At 36.8% G+C, this 15,931-nt stretch overlaps 1 protein-coding gene across 2 annotated transcripts in view; it reads left to right on the plus strand.

The window, feature by feature from the left end:
- TMEM135 (transmembrane protein 135) overlaps positions 1-15,931 on the plus strand; it is a 172,850-nt gene that overhangs the window by 39,175 nt on the left and 117,744 nt on the right. For both annotated transcript variants that reach the window (XM_054387070.1, XM_054387078.1), the window contains exon 4: positions 551-584. In XM_054387070.1, coding sequence (XP_054243045.1) covers positions 551-584 — 34 coding nt within the window. The remainder of the gene's footprint in view (positions 1-550; positions 585-15,931) is intronic.

Here is a 15,931-nt window from a genome sequence, read left to right on the forward strand (position 1 = left end):
ACTGTACCAGGCCAATGTTGGCGTTGTGACTCTCAACTAGAAAAGGCAGGGTATAGTAGTTTGACCCAAGATTTCTGCATTAGTCTCAGTAGGAAACATTTTTAATGATCATGTAAGCAAAAGGGCTAAGGCGGCTTGAGTTGCATAGCACCGATCACAAAAGAGAAGCTTACACACAATTATTTTTCTGTAAATTCACAATTTAACTTAGGCTTTGACCATGGTTTGTATGCTTAGGTTACCAGCTTGTGTGTAGGGTTTTATTTTGTGATATGTGCCTTGCCCCTTCATGAAAGCTTCAGGACATGTGCAGTAGCAAATTATAAATACGGCTTAGTTCATGTAATTCCTCGCTGCTTTGGATACCATGCCATCAAAGTGCTAGTTGTGGTTTCATATTTATTTTTCTATAGAATGGTCGTGATTCATCTTTAATCAATAATCTGATTTTTAAACTCTCTTTTAAAATAGTCTTAATGGTTAAAAGTATTTTTCTTCAGTATGGAAAAGATTTTAATTAGTTCACTAATTTTATCATTTCTGTTTATAGGAGAGGTCTCCTCACAATTTACATGGCCAATCAAGTAAGTCATCCTTTATTTCAAGATTTAAAAATAAGTAAGATCCATTGGAAATGTATCTTGCCTAAAGTTGATTGATGCTGAGATTAGCTTAAGCCTTTTTTATTGTTACAGGATTTTTTCTTTTTAATTAAGAATGATGTGTTCTTAGGCAACTAAAATTTCCTTAAGGTCAAATTATTACTATAGATCTTTCAGAAGTAGCTGTAAAGTAGAGGCTGAAATGTAGGTCATTGTAATATACTGAAAATCCATTGTATCATAGCCCCAAGAAGGTGGGCAGTTTTGTCTTCTCTACAGTAGAATTACATCTGGTACTTCAATGGCCATCATTTTACTGATGAGTAATCCAGTACCATATAGTCAAGTTTCATAATGAATTGTTTTTCAAACTGCTGTCAGCTATTGTGTGGGCAAACATTTTTACCATGTGGTTGTGTCGATTAAATGTTGTATCATATTCCATATAATTACATTCAAATAAACAATGGTAGTAAATTTGTATCAGTGATGTTTTGATTAGGGTGACAAAATTGATACCTTCTTTTCCATCCTTATAAAGTCATTGTAAAGACTGTTGTACTTCAGAAGATTTGGTGTGAGAGGGAGCTTTTGGAAGGTGAAATCAGATGTTTTGCTAACAGGTAAATATCCAGGAAACTCCCTATAGGCGTTTGTTAAACACCAGAATTTGAGAGAGAACTCTGTAACAAGTTTGACAATCTCTTTAATGCAGAAATTGTTTCTTGTGTTAATCTGTACATAGACTGCTGCTCATTACTCTGCCCTAGTGAGACCCCATCTGGAGCATTGCATCCAGTTCTGTTCCCCCCTAGTTCAAAAGGGATAGGGATATACTAGAGAGAGTCCAGTGGAGGGCTACAAGGATGACTAAGAGACTGGAACATCTGTCTCATCAGGAAAGGCTGAAAGACCTGGGGCTGTTTAGTCTGGAACGAAGACTGAGAGGAGATCTTAGTAATGTTTATAAATATCTGAAGGGTGGATGTCTAGATGGGGACAGTCTCTTTTCACTGGAGCCCTGTGATAAGATGAGGAGCCACAGACACAAACTGGAACACAGGAAGTTCCATCTCAACATGAGGAAAAACCTCTTTACTGTCAGGGTGATGGAGTGCTAGAACAGGCTGCCCAGAGAGATTGTGGATTCTCCTTCTCTGGAGATTTTCAAGACCCCTCTAGATGTGTTTCTCTGTGACCTGCCCTAGGTGATCCTGCTTTGACAGGGGGCTTGGACAAGATGATCTTCAGAGGTCACTTTAAACCCTGACCATTCTGTGATTACAGGCTCATGTGTGGGGCTTACAGACTTCAGAAGAGAAGGAATTAATGTTTACCATTAAGTTGATTATTGTGAAGTACCTTTCTAACTTTCACAGCTGCTTGACTTGGACGGCTTATACCCTATACTCTAGGATTCTTTTTTCTTTAGAAAACTTTTTTTACCTAACTTGAAAAGATGACAAATCCTTGTCTTGATGTTTAATTAATTAGATGTTCAGACCCTCAGTAACACATGGGAACAAGAATTGATTCCTGTGAGGAAATCTAAACCTTGAAAGGTTAGACTTTTTCCTGGAATTCAGAAGAGCTTTTCAAGAGAAGGATAAAAGGTGTGATTAGCTAGCAACACCTCTTGAGTATCCCAGTTCTGAGAAAGCTGTAACTGTGTTCATGGCTCTTAAGCTGTGGTGCCATGCAGTTCACATGATGTTGGAGGGTGTTACAAGGGAAAAGTCATCTGAGGCAGCTGCATGTGATGGGTGTTGTTTGATACAATGAATATACAGCATAAAGATTCAGTGATCTCAGGGCTACCAGGGTTTGTTTTGTAAACTGCCCTTGACCATGGCATACTTGTTAGCAAATTGTGCAATTACAGTGAATGTTTTCCTATTTAGTTTCCTTGTGTTTGGTTTAGAACTTTATATGCTTTGATAAGATTCACTAACAAATTTACTAAGCTTTAAAACATTTGTTTTTGTCATCTTTAGATTGTAGCATGCCTCATTTGGAAAGCCGGCAAACGTTAATCATTGATGCTGGCCGCTAGATTGTGAAGTTACACTCGTTCTTATACTCTGTAAAACTCGCATCAGGACCCATTAAGAGATTTGTTGAGCTAAATGTATCCCTTTGTTTTGTTTCACGCTTTACTATGCTATGGTTTTGTAGCCTGAGCAGTAATAATTGAGGCTTTTTGTGTGATTCTTCATGTGTGCCTTTGCCCAGTTAGACAGACATAAGGTAATTGTGATTACCTTTATTGGTTATTATAAGCACTTATCATGAATATCGCTGCAGTGAATTTTTATAGCCATATTAGGGCTTTTAAATCAGAAAACGTTACTACTGTTGTCCTCTTGGCAGTATGTGGCAATTTGTCCTCAGAGATGAATTTACTTAATGAAAGGGGGAAATATGTGTTAAAGTCTTTATGCACAGCTGCTGTTCCTCAGTTCAGTGAGCGAAATGGAGTAGAACATGAAAGGCAGTGGGCCTAAGGACTTTTGTTCTAAGGGTGACATTTTTATTGTTTTTTAATCTGGAACTAATGGAAACATGCGAATAAGTGTCCTGGCTGATTTTAAAGAAGTGATTATAGATTTATGTGAATCTGAGCACTCCAGTGTTCCACAATAAAGGTCATTAAAAAGAAGCTATTTAGACTATATATGCTCTATGCAAAAGTTGAAGAAAAATGCTTATTTGGACTTAATCTTTCTGTTAAATTGAAAATTGAAGCTATGCAACAGTGTACTTCATGGCTTGGATTTTTTTTTTTAATATTATTTCTTAAGATAAGACCTAGAAATAACTACAGGAATGGAAGATTTGTATTTCAATTATGATATACAGAGTTTAAAATGAACTTCTGAGCTTCTAACTAAAAGTCAGTTAAAGTGTCTGAGCCTAACATTGTTGAAGATGTGGGAAATTTTTAACTAGTTAGGGTCTGTGACCTGACATTTCTGTAATACTCTGGAGCAGAGTAGCAGTGCTGTGAACCACACAAGCCATGGAGCTTTTCAAGTTCTGTTTTGGATTGCATGTGTTAAAAGTCAAGAATTTCTGGGATCTTAAGAGATACATTGGCAGTGAACATATAAAACAGTCCTTCATGGATAATTTGAAATCAAAAGGAACCCCAAGATTCTGGCAAAAGGAAGAAAGTGAAAAGTAATCTCTTCAGTTATTTCCATCATGAAAAGTAGACGACTACGACTGCTTATGAGTATAGGTGATAATAATGACTGCCCTGGCCTATATCTCTTATGTTTCAAACCAGTTACTGCCTACTTCATTGTGAACAGTTCAACAGTTATTGCTTTTAAGTTAAAGAAACATTTTGTTTGGTTTAGGAATTTTTTTTTTTTGTGTGCGTTGTAGACAAAACAAATAGACTTCCTTTAATATGCCAGATAGGAAGCAACCAACCTTGACTAGGGCAAATTTGATATGAAACTTCTGAGAAACAAAACTTCAGGAAAATTAATATGTTGTCATTGAAATTCAATACCAAAGAGGCAGTCATCCTAGTGTATGCTGAATGGCAAAATGCCTTTTTTTTTCTTTATTAATTAAAAGGAAAACAAAGAAAAGGAAAGGATGTTTCTTTGTGTTATATTTGAAATTCAAATTATGCATCACTATGTGACTTTCGTCACTTTGTACCATGGCTTCTAGTGTATGGTGCTGTACTTACAAAATTGGAAATGTTGATATTAACAAATTTTTCTTGAGGATCATAGCTCAAGCATGAGACAAGGCATCTGGATGCAAAGGGCAGAGTAGTGCTGTTGAAGACAGGTTCTTGAGTGTGATGTGAGGAAGAGGTGTAGGAATCTGGCTCAGCCATAGGGAGAACCTTAGGGAGTAGAAAAGTATAAATTTGAAAAATAGGAAAGATAGGAGTAAAAGGAGACAGAGAATTACCATCTAAAGATGAGAAATGAGAATTTATTGTGGCAAGATACATGAAAGGACTGGAGCTGGGCTGATACAATGGGAATTGGTTTGTTGGAGTGTTACGGTGAAAGAAAGATGAGAAAGTGTCTATTCTGGTTAAAGCAGTGAACAGATGATAAAGAAAGGGATAGGTTTATGGGGAAAGGATGAATTCTGTTGCAATTAATATGAGGAGAAATTTAGCAAGAGCCCAGAAAGTGAGACAGAGGGTATTATAGAAGTCCTGGACACACGAGCTGGAGAAATTGTTGCCAGCTTTTGCATCTGGGTATAATTTACAAAGAAATCTGAACATTTCGTGTTTTAGCTCATCAGTGCATCTGCATTTTATGTACATAGGCACTCATATACAGAGGAAGAGATACTGTTTTAAAGTAAGATGTATGGAGCTATGCATGTCATCGATAGTATCAAAGCCAAAGTATGGGAGGAAGGGTGCATCTTTGCAGATGCAATGCAACACAGTGATCATTTGTTAGACTGGTGACAATGCAAAGAAATGATGAGAGGACAGTCAGGAGTGTAAGAAAAGTTAAGTACGGGAAGACCTTCAAAATTTTGTACATCCAAACTGGTGATGTTTTCTGGAAAACCTCTGAGAGTGCTGTGACCCTGTGCGCTGTAACAGCCTGCTTACCTGCTTGCTGTTCCTTTCAGACATACCAGCTCCTTCCCTTCCCTATGTCTGCTGTTTCAGAAACACTTTTTTTTCATTTGTATTTCACATCCAATTAAGAAATAAAACTACTAAGAAATACTGTTCACATTAAATGCTGAACCAAAGAAGTTGATCAAAGACATTCCCGTGGGTGATTCTCTGCTCCTGTATATGACAGAGAACAAATAATACAGCTAAGCACAAAATTTCTTGCAGTTTTAAAGTAGTCCAATCAGTTTCACAGTCAAATTATTTTTCAGTTGCATAAATAGAATAAATCTGGGTTAAGTCTGGCTGTATCTTTGTTTATTTCAATCAGTCAGTGTGAAGGCCGCTTGTAAGTTGTGCTTGAAATATTTGGTCTAGGGGCATGCAAAAATGCTGAAGCGTGGACTTAAGAAGAAATCCCTGAGGATCAAATGGAGAAATGAGTATCCAGTACTTTTCAGTCAGCTTTAACTCTAGATATTTGTATAGTTTCTAACAGGATGGCAGTTTTAGGGATTCAAAATATCATTAAATCTTAATGCTTTCTGATATTTAAAAAGAAAAATCAAACCCAGTTGGCTAATTTAAGATATGTGGCGCACACAGGCAGCAAAGTAGATACCAAGCTTGACAGAGATAGGGTACAACAGAAAGCATGCTCATATGATAGGAGAGCAAGGGCCCTCCAATATCACTTTCCATATATACTAGTTTTGCTCCTCTAGTTTTGTGCTTTGTGGGGGTGATATGCAGAGGAGTGAAGGAAGAGGAGTGAGACTTGCTATGGCAAGAAGAAAAAAACAACAGAAGTCCACTTTTAAACTGGGCTTTTGCTGATCTTGTAGTTTTAAGTTAATGCTGAGGGCAAGCTGGTAATACTGTAAAGGAGAAGGTATTTGAAAGCAAGAAATGCTCTGACACCGAGCATTCCTGAGTGATTTTTCTCACCAGCTTATCAGATACTTTCTGTACAAAATTGCCAATGTCTGAGTTGTTACAGTTGTTTCAAGAAATACTTTTTGCCAGCTGCACTTAAATGTGGGAGGGTGCTATGAATAATACCAGTTGATGGGGTTTGTTCGGTTGTGGGGTTTTGTTTTGCTTGTCTCTTGGGTTTTTTTGTTTGTCTTCTTAGCACTGTGCTGTTTGGCTATAGAATCATGTTTGTCATTTCCATAACTTAGCAACTGTGTGAAAGTGTCACCCATATGATATAAAACATGGTACACCAGTTTGGAAATAGCCTTTAGAATAAAAAAATGTTTGTGACTATGACTTCTTTGATAGTTCCTTGAAATAATAGGTATTTAACATGCCCCATACGTTTTGCCAAACCATTATATTTGGTTACAGTTTATTTATTGTAAACCAAAGTTTTCTGTCTAAACTTGCTAAACTGACATTTTATAGAGAAAGCAGGGTCTGGCTCCTTTTTTCCTCCATTGTAAGCAATTCTGTGTTAGTCAAAACAGAAGAGCATCTGAGGGAGGTGGAGTTGTTCAGTCTGCAGAAAAGGAGGCTGAAGGGAGACCTCATTGCTCTCTACAACTACTTGAAGGAAGTTGGAGCAAGGAGGTGGACACCCTCTTCTCCATGGTGGCAAATGACAGGACTAGAGGAAATGGTTTCAAGGTGCACTAGAGGAGGTTTAGGCTGGATGTTAGGAAATATTCTTCACTGGAAGGGTTCTCAAACGTTGGTATGGTCTGCCCAGGGAAGTTGTGGAGTCCCTATCCCTGGAGGTGTTTAAATGGTGTGTGGACCTGGTGCTTATGGACATGATTCAGTGTCGACCCTGCTGTGTTGGGTTGAAGGTTGGACTGCATAATCTTGAAGATCTCTTCCAACCACGTATATTCTCTGATTCTGTGAACAGATGGAGACAAACCAAAATGAAGAATAGTAGATGGATTTACTTTTACCCAACACACAAAGTTTTAGAAGCACTGGGTTCTAGTAAGATGCATTTGACCACTTCTCCATTGTGAGATAATTAAAATGTGATTGTGCACTCAGACACTAATGGCACTTAGGTTGTTTTGCAAAATAGAGTCCCAAATCATGAAGTTATCCTTCAGGAGTGTCTTGAAATGTGGCAGTTTAGGCTGGGTGCCTCCTGTTACTGCCACATAAGCTACACCTCTGGTGTCCCTGAAATATCTGCATAACTAGAATATACTCATTACTCATTCTGATTTGTTTGGTTTGCACTCTTGACAGGTATGATCGATAACTGATAGTTCTTGTTAATTTTAAGCTCTCTCAATGCTTCTTACTTGCTGCAGTACTTAGGTATATGTAATTTAAATTAACTAAACCAAATTGTGTGTGTTTACTCCTCTTGGAAGACTTCTAGCTGTTCTTAACATCATATTTCTGCTTTTTCCTCTTTCTCTCAGCATCATAGAATGGTAGGGGTTGGAAGGGACCTTTGGAGATCAAGTCCAATCCCTTTGCCAGGTACAGAACTGCGGGCAGAGATGCTGTGAATACCATGTGCCAGTTGTGTATTGAAGTGGTAAAGGGACTGTAAATGTAGTAGTAGAAAAAGGCAAAATGGTTTGTATTAAGATGACAATAAACTTAACACAGACTACTTGAAGAGGAGCAAAATTTTCTGAGTAGTTTGGAGGAATATGGAAGTTATTAAAAAAAAAAGTGCTTTTTAATGCCTGACAGTAATGTTCAGTTCTATTCCACAAGCACCTAAGCAGCCGAAGAATTTTACCCTTTCATGGGATCATTGTGGTGACTGTGCAGGGAGATGTATTGTATGATCAACTTTTCAAAACTCCTTGCTTAGAAATTAAATGCAGATGTTTTCAAATAATCAAAGACTTGGACGTGTTTTATTTTAGTCGACAAATGCTCAAGACACTTTCCAAAAATTTCATTTTGGAATTCAGAATTAGATGCCATAAATGGATAAACTATATACTTTACACATATCATATTCTGTGGGATAGGCAGTTTGGCAACTGAAACAGGCAATGTTGAAGTAAATTGCTACTTTTAAATATAAACATTATGTAAAACTCCTATGAGGAAGGGAAATAAGCTGAAGTCTTGCTTTCATTTGAATAGGCTAATCTGATCTACAGAATACTATATATAATCAAATTACAGATAATTCATGGCACTCTGTGATGATTTTAAAGGGTTGACACTTAAGGTCATTGTCACTACCCCCCCACCCTAACACTTTAAAAGGCAGGTTTTAAAATTAGGAGTCATGTGAAGTTAAACACTGCTGATGTCTTCACTTCTAAGTAATACAGTAATAAAGTTAGATCCTGGCAGCTGGTGTTCTTGTGGATTGACATGGCTAATTGGCTTTGGCATCTTGGCCTCAGGAAACCTCATCCATCACTTGAGAGCGGGACATTTGGCAAGAGTCAGAGAAAACATTTAATATTTTGTCTCTTGCTTTCCATGCAAAGCTGTTTTGCATTTTTGAACTTTCTACTGTCTCTCATTAGAAGCTCAATGCAATACTTATCTTTATGCTCCTTCAATGTGATCTTTTATAGCAAATCACTACTTGTTTGACTTTGTAGAATTAGCAAAAGTATCAATATTTCAAATAATTTTTTGAGACTTACCTCTTCTTGGCAAAAGCTTATAGCTTATGCAGAATTTTGTACCAGAAATACATGAAGTGCTACAGAAAGCTAGTTGACTTTTATAATTAACTCCTTGCTGGTTAGTAATTGAGATGAAAATAATGTGTAATTTCAGGTTCTGAAATGCTCCCAGACACCCATCTCTAGTTAATGTAGCAATTCTGTTAATCAGAGAAACGTGTCAAAATGCTAGATCAAAAAGATGGGTCAAGAGAGAATTCAAGGCTTCCCAGCAGCTGAATGCCAGTAGTGTTTCAAAGAAACTGAGGATTTTCCTGGTGGAAGGAAAGAGTTTCAGAAGTCTTCTGGGGGAAGCTTGTGAGAGCAAGACTCTTCTGCTCTTCCTACTTCACAACGATCTTGGCAGTCATCTTTCCTTCTTTCAGACCTTTACCTTGTAAGGCTGTCATATTTTTTCTCTCAAACCTTCAAGAAGCACAGGTATTATCCCCCTTTCTGAGCAGAAGTCCCAACAGTTACCTGCTGCCCTCTCACGCTTCTGTGTTTGTGGCTTGGGAAGAAAGGTAAAATGCTCTGCTGTAGGAGAAGTGGGAGATTTTACCCATTTCTGTTTATGTTAATGTAGATGTAGAAATTGAAGCTTCTTTGGAAGGAAGGGATTTTTTTCCATGTCCAGCAATATTTTATATTTGCATTTTCACCTCTGCTTCATAACAGTGTTCAGAGTCTAGGTGCAGCTGGCAGGAGGGAAATGCCCCCAGCTCTTAAGTAAAGTGGGGGTACAACACTGACTTGTCACTCCTTATCTCTCACCAAAGAACCTGAAGTTCTTCGTTGAAGCTTGAAAATCAGGGTTGATGTCCTGGGGAGAGGTGCAGTATTTGGAGCAGTGGGCTATTAACACTTCTACGTTATGAAATGGTAAGATGAGGTGTGAAGAATGGAGGAAAGGTGTTCTTGAGCTGGGTTCTCTGCACACTCTTAATGTTTTAGGGAACGGTTGTAATGATCTATTGTCTGATACCAGATTACTAGGAATACACAAAACTTAATGGACTTGTTGGAGCATAAAGGAGCTGGGAAAAGGTATATAGTCAGAGATCTGTAGACTGGTGGATATCTGTTTACTTAGTGTATTGGCTAAAACATCGAATTACCCACTTGAATTACATCTCTATGCTGCCTTTTAACAAAACTAGGAAATTTTAAATCTTACTTAAATCTTCTGGTTAATGTGATGATGATAGTTGTTGTCAGGCTGTTTCTGTATGATTTCTGGGGCAGATAAAGTATTCTCTAAACTAGTCTTGGAGTACTGATTTTCGTTTTGTAAAAGTTTCGATTCTGTGTTCAAAATACACAGAATTAAAACATTTCTAAGAAGAATGAAGTTTACAAAGTGTAAGGTCATCCTACATGGTTGTGATTTTTTAAAATTATTTTTTAATTTTTTTTTTAACACAGTGTTAATCTTACCATAGAGCTGGCCTTTGGACTGAGCATGCATTGTTTCCAATTCATTATATGCTACATTTAATTATATTTCCTGTGCTCCAAATGTTTCAGTTGAAATTAAATCCCTCATGCTTTTAATTATCTATATCCACTCCCGGTATATTAGTGCCAGTTATAGACTGATATTGCACCTGACGTCATTTATAGGATAATGATCATTAAACAGAGCAGCAATTTTAGCCCAGAAATAATTTTGCTCCATTAAAAACCTCTAAGCTGTCAAAATAAAAGTCAGTCATGTGTTTGAGTGTTTAAATACTGGTTCCACAAAAAGCTTTGGAGCAAAAAAAGTTTGGTGTAAAAGTGCTAAGCAGCTTTTTCTGTACAAAAGTGAGTTGTTTTGGAAAATACTGCAGTTAGCTTTTCCTTTGCCACAGTTTCTGTGATGCTAAACAAAAACTATGCACATACAGTCTGAAATAATAATTGGTTTTATATTTTCACTTCTACGTTTTGGAGGAGTGTTTTCTTTGTTTGAAACATGTATCTTGTGGCTATATATAACAATGATTAAAAAGTCTTGCTGTAAATAGGTACTTTTCCTTATGCTTATAGTCAGATACAATGGAATTGCTAGTGTATGGATATAACCGTGTGTAAACTGGCAAACCTTACCACGTGGCTCTTTACATGGTGCTGTTACAGGATCTGAGGATTTGTAAACTGTGCTGAGACTAAGTTTTTTAATTATGTAAACAGTCATTGGTTTGGCATTCAGGGGGAGGTAGTTAATTTGAAATCTTGTCTCTGTGATATGCTCCTTATGCCTCTAATAAGGTTGGAAAAGCGGAGGAGGACAACTTCTAGCACAGCTTGTAAATGTCAGTCCGGATGGAAGACAGGTCAGTTTGAAAACAGAATTGGTGTTGAAAAAGTGAAAGGAGAAAAATCCTTTCTTGAATCTGAGCTCTAATGAGGAAACATTGTTTAAGAAAATGTAGAATTCTGATCATTTTTGGTAAGGCAGAAGGAAGTAATTTTGAAGTATCAAGCTACATCTTCTAAATGTGGAGGAAGCTGAAGACAGAGCTCCATTTTAGCGAAGACAGAGCTACATTTTAGCTACATCTAAAGCTGACTGGTTTTCCTAAAACGATTTTTGATGCTGATCTAAGCCCTGTTCACATGTGAAACTCTACAGTTAGTCCTGTCCTTAAGATTATTCTGTCTTTTGGAGGCAAACTTGAAAAGCATTTTTACATGAAAATCCAGAGATGAGAATCTTCTTATTTTCCCTACTCTCCACTTAGTAGAGCAGTGGTGAGCAGAGCAGACCATTAGGCACCATGGAAATTTCAGTAGTGCATCAGTTTTCATATCTTCCTACAATATTCTGTTAAATAGAGGAGCTGCATTGTTTGAGGTTGGTCTCATACAGTCATTTCCATGCTAATCTTCAGTGTTTTTGTAAGGTGAATGGTATTATTCTTTGAGGACTTTCTTTATGGTTCAGTAATTTTTGTGTGCTTGGAAGCAATGCAGTGCTTCAGTAGCTGCTGCTCTTCTCAAGTGTTGAGGATTGCAGGAGATTTTTTGCAGAATTTGTTAAAGCAAGTAAGTCTGAAAGTGGAAATTACATATTCAATATTTCTAGGAAGAAGAGTGATCTCAAATGGGATTCGGGGTGTGGGGCTGAATGCTCTTTATTAAAGAAAATGCATTTTATGACTTTCATATGTGATTTGTGTTGACAGAACATGTTTTGTCAATGACAGGGCACATATGCAATGTTTCTGAATTTTGTTAAGGACATCCACTGTAGCTTGGCTTACAAAAAATATGACCATTGCTTTGACTTTCCATGAATTTTAAATAACTTGGTTAATCATGTCTTGAATTTGTTTAACTCTCCTTCAAAATGAAATTGAAGAAAGTGTCATGTTTAAATGCCTTAAATTGTTAACGAAGATGCTTCATCTTAAGAAGCTACTTTTTCATTTATATAAAACCATTTGTGTCAGCAACTTTGGGTAAAGTAACTGGTGGCTCCAGTCTCTTCCATTCAGGTACACTCAGGCAAAATGCTGTTTTCAGAATTTAATTTACATAAACTTATGTGGTGTTTTGCAGATCTGGTTGTTGATTAAGAAGTCTTTAAATATCAGTTACATTGCAAAAATTTCCAGAGGATGCTTGTACAGTTGAATTGGAAATGCACACTCTGTATATGTGTAAACTCGTACCTCACTAGCTGTTTACAGATTCTTTATAAAAAATGGTATTTGCTTTGAATATCTCAAAATTTAAATATTTTAGATATTTCTATAATTTTTTATTTATTTAAGAATCCCCTTCCCTCCTTCCCAACACACACATATGCACATGCTGTCTCTGTTTCCACTTTTCTCTCTTTTTTTTTATTTTCCCCCCCATCCCACCCCCATTCTTATGGATGTTTTATTAACCAGAAGGAACTTTACGAATTGTGGTCATTCTCCCATATAAGAATATGCAATTGTCTTTGGTGACAACAGTTCTTTTAACACACTGAAATTCTCTGCTGTCTAAGAAATGACCTTTTTGCTTTACATTAAACCTTGATGTTCACCATGTCTCTTATTCTTAGCCTAATTAAGACTGCTGGGAAATGAACCAGGTTCCTGAGCATGTTAATCTGTTCAAACTGGCCCCTTGAGTCCTGAGCTATGACTCTGACATACAATATCAACCATTTTGTGTTGAAATGGATACACTGCACTTGAATATAGGCATTGTTTGCTAATGCTTGCAAATCATAGTAAGTTAGTGGCCTTGGGCAAAGCAAAAAGTAATGGGAATTCAGTGATGTAAATAACCTTTCTGGAGAACTTTGCCATGGTCATAAATAACAAAGCTCTTGGACACCTCCTCCCTCTTCATGGACGAAAACCTATGTAGGATTTTTACTGCATTGCATGGCTGCCTGCTTGTGCTCCATTCGTGCACCTGAATATACCAGAGGCTGAAGATAATTCTGGTTTGAGAAATTTTGCAGTAAGACCTCTCATTGATTTGTTAAGAAATTCTTAATAATTGGCAAAAATGTCTGTTTTTTCTCTCTGAATCCTAGTGTGTGTGTAATGGGTTGTATATTGTGCATGTGGAAACTCAATGTGTGTCCAGCTAGAAAGATTATTTTTGGAACTTTACTGAATGGAATTCCTACAATGTGTAGTTTGAGCAGCAAATTAGAACAACTTCAAACTGATTTGTATTAAGCAATATCCTCTCATGTGGAAGGGGGACTGGAAGGAGGTCTCAAACACAGGTCCAGAGTGTGGAAATGCTTCAACCTGTGCACTGAAATTTTCCCAAATAGCTGTGAACAGGAAAGAAAAGGGTGTTATGAGTGGTATTAGGAAAATATAGCTACAAGAATTTTACCACTGTGTTAAGGAGAAAGGCCAGTGTAGCAGTCTGTCAGTGAGCATCATGACCTTCAGCAAAAGCAGATAATAAACAATTTGAGATTTACTGAAATCATTACATCAAAGAAACTTAGGAACTAAAATGAAGAAAATGAGTCAGTGTTTTGCAATACCCTAAGAAACAAAATCTGTAGTTTATGCTAATTTTTGCATTTAACTTCTTTTTCCCTAGTTTGAGGGTCATCTTACATGCTGTGTACCTGGGTCCTGCAATATAGGCACATCTAAATTAAGCCAGAGGACCATGTATCTTTTTTTTTTCCAACTGTAGTATGACCATGGTTCTTTTCACTCCCATTGCCCTGCCAAGTCTATTTCACTGGCTTCAATGCACTGCAATAAATATTTGCAAGCATAATAATTCTACACTGACTTGTGGTTACTTTTGTTTTGTACTCCGTTTCATACTGTTTAAATTTTAGTTTAAATTTTGACCTGTAATTTGAAGTGCAGATAATTCATTAGTCTGTAACTTCACTGATATTTACCTGTTCATTAGAAAAATTAGAGGATTTTTTTTTTAAACAGGAAGTTCCCCTGAATGGAGATCTTTCCTGTTAATGAAAACAGGTTTGTAGATTTAAACTGTAATGGGCTAACATCATGATTAACAAGAAAAGTGTTTTTTGTTTTTTTTTTTTATTACTTGCTTTTTAAGGAAAATGGGTGTCACAGACTGAGCAAGAGTTTGCGATTCAGAGAAAATACTTCACAGATTTGGTAACAGTGTTAATACTAAATTTTGAAGATAAGAAAACCCACAAAAAACCAAAACAAAGCAAACCCCAAGAAACACCAAACAAAACCCCCAAAGCCATAGGGAGCTCCTGGAGTAGTTTAAGTGATCACTTAAATCTGTTAGCTTGATAAAATGAATGAGAGGAAATTGCTGTCATTAAAACACAATAACTCTCACAGCCTCTATGCTGTTTTTCTTTGTGCATCCTGAAATATTTTTAGACTGACTATTAAGATTATATTGATGAATGTTTGGGTAAACACATAGAATGATCCTTAGGGTCCATGTTCAAGTTTCAAATAGCAACATTATTGGGTAAACCCACCCTTGACTCCCAGAAAGATGCAACTTGAAGTGGTGCAAATGTAGAGATTGTGGGTGCTGCTGAAAGTGCTGGCTATGAGTTGTGAAGTTGCTCCACTGTTCTGTGCAGATTGCCACTGAGAAAAGTGACAGTTGTTGGATTGGTATACAGAGGAGCAGGTGCTAGAGAAGCAAAAATGAGCAGAAAGGGAAGCTCATGGATTTTTTTTAATGAGTTAGGTGATGGCTGAGGAAGAAAATGGAATGTGGGGATAAAGAAAAAGGGTGAAGGATATTGTACTTGTGTGCTTATCTCAAAAACTTTTAGTTTAAAACCAGCATTTAGGAATTTTTAAATATAGATAGATTTTCCTTTTATATAGTAATCCAAAAAGTTCAAAGATTAATGTTTCTTTGGAAGAGAACTGGAAAAGTAGATTGGTCATAAAAAAAGGGGAATAATTGTTCATGAAAGGAATACCAAGGGTGATTGATTGAAGAATTGGTAATATGTTCCTGTTCTTCAGGTAGAAATACAGAAATTGTGCACATATCTTTCTGCTGAACTTAGATACACAGAATCCGACTTTTTTTTTTTTGTGGGTTTTTTTGTTTGTTTGTTTGTTTCTTCATGGTGCTAGTTTTCATGGACCCATATTCACTAACTCCATTTTTAGTTCTTCAAATTCAACCACTGAATTTCATGTTGGCACTGGAAAATGAGGATTACAAATATGGGAAGGTACTAGGTAATGGGGAAGAGCACTGACTGTCATTGTCATATATGCTCTGTAAAAGAACAAACTATCTATAATTTGTCTAGGATTGTGAAAATGGGATTTGGTTCTGGAGACTTGCTGGTGATAATGTTCTGTTGATGCAATGGTTAGTGCATATAGGGAGAAAAATCCTTTTTTTTAATATATACAAAGTGTTGGAATATGAATTGTTACTCAGAGGGACAGGAAGCTGAAATTATGAGGAAAATGTCAGTTCAAAACACCTCCCACTCCCCTCAATTTAGTATTAAGAATGATTGGGAAACAAATAGAAGATAAACCAGGAAAATCATTAGCATGCCACCATATAAATCATGCATGTGCTGACAAGTTTACTACTGTCTGTAGTTCTGGTCTTCTTTAAAGTGCAATAGAAGTAGAAAAATT

This window comes from Indicator indicator, chromosome 1 (genome assembly GCF_027791375.1).
Source record: "Indicator indicator isolate 239-I01 chromosome 1, UM_Iind_1.1, whole genome shotgun sequence".
Classification (NCBI taxonomy): domain Eukaryota; kingdom Metazoa; phylum Chordata; class Aves; order Piciformes; family Indicatoridae; genus Indicator; species Indicator indicator.